This window comes from Terrapene carolina, unplaced genomic scaffold (genome assembly GCF_002925995.2).
Source record: "Terrapene carolina triunguis isolate 2854851 unplaced genomic scaffold, T_m_triunguis-2.0 Scaffold714, whole genome shotgun sequence".
NCBI classification, from domain to species: Eukaryota; Metazoa; Chordata; order Testudines; family Emydidae; genus Terrapene; species Terrapene triunguis.
Window position 1 is genome coordinate 17,278,960 of NW_020665065.1, and position 742 is coordinate 17,279,701.

The 742-nt window shown below is 62.3% G+C and overlaps 1 protein-coding gene across 1 annotated transcript in view; it reads left to right on the plus strand.

The window, feature by feature from the left end:
* The window catches only part of FAM131C (family with sequence similarity 131 member C), a 17,847-nt gene that overhangs the window by 15,886 nt on the left and 1,219 nt on the right, over window positions 1-742 (plus strand). Inside the window, exon 5 of the mRNA XM_026659927.1 lies at window positions 341-523. Within this exon, the coding sequence (XP_026515712.1) occupies window positions 341-523 (183 nt within the window). The remainder of the gene's footprint in view (window positions 1-340; window positions 524-742) is intronic.

Below are 742 nucleotides of genomic sequence, written 5' to 3' on the forward strand. Positions count from 1 at the left end.
CCCTCAATCCTGACCCGCAGCCCCCCTCCACCCTCCGCTCCTCCACCTCGGATCCCACCCACAGCTTCGCCAGTCTTACAAATGTCCCTCTAGATTCCTGACCAGCTCCTTAGGGAAGCCCCAGGAGAAATCCAAGCCAGCTGCTGTAGTGGCCCCTTAGGAGAGGATTGTGGTGAGTGGGGCTGGCTGGTTGGGGGCTGGCTACCGCAGTGCAGACACCTACCCAGCATGGACATGATCAGTCATGGAGGACATTCCTTCAGCACCAAGTCTTGGTGCATTGATCCCACCGCTCTGAATCCCGCCCGCTTCAGTCCAGCTCCTCCGGTCTCTGCTTTAGGGTTAGTCCAGACCATAAAGGACCACATCACCAAGCCCACCGCCATGGCTCGCGGCCGGGTGGCCCACCTCATCGAGTGGAAAGGCTGGAGCGCCCCCCAGGTGGGCTGCGAGCCGTGGCTGACGGAGGAAGAGCACTACTCCTACCTCACGGACGAGCTGAGGGAGGCCCGCTTTGCAGCAGGTGGGTGGGCAGCGGGGAGGCTGCAGGGGATAATCTGTGCTGGGGGAAGGGGGAGCAGGGAATGCACCAGCAGCGACTCCACTTGTGCAGCGGCGTGACGGAGCACTGCAAGTGGCTGCACACTGGGGCATCCCTTGGGGAGAATGGCGGGGAGCAGTGCCCGTGCATTTGGCATGTCCCTTAGCTGTCGGCCAAACGGTAACCCATGCAGAGGACTCC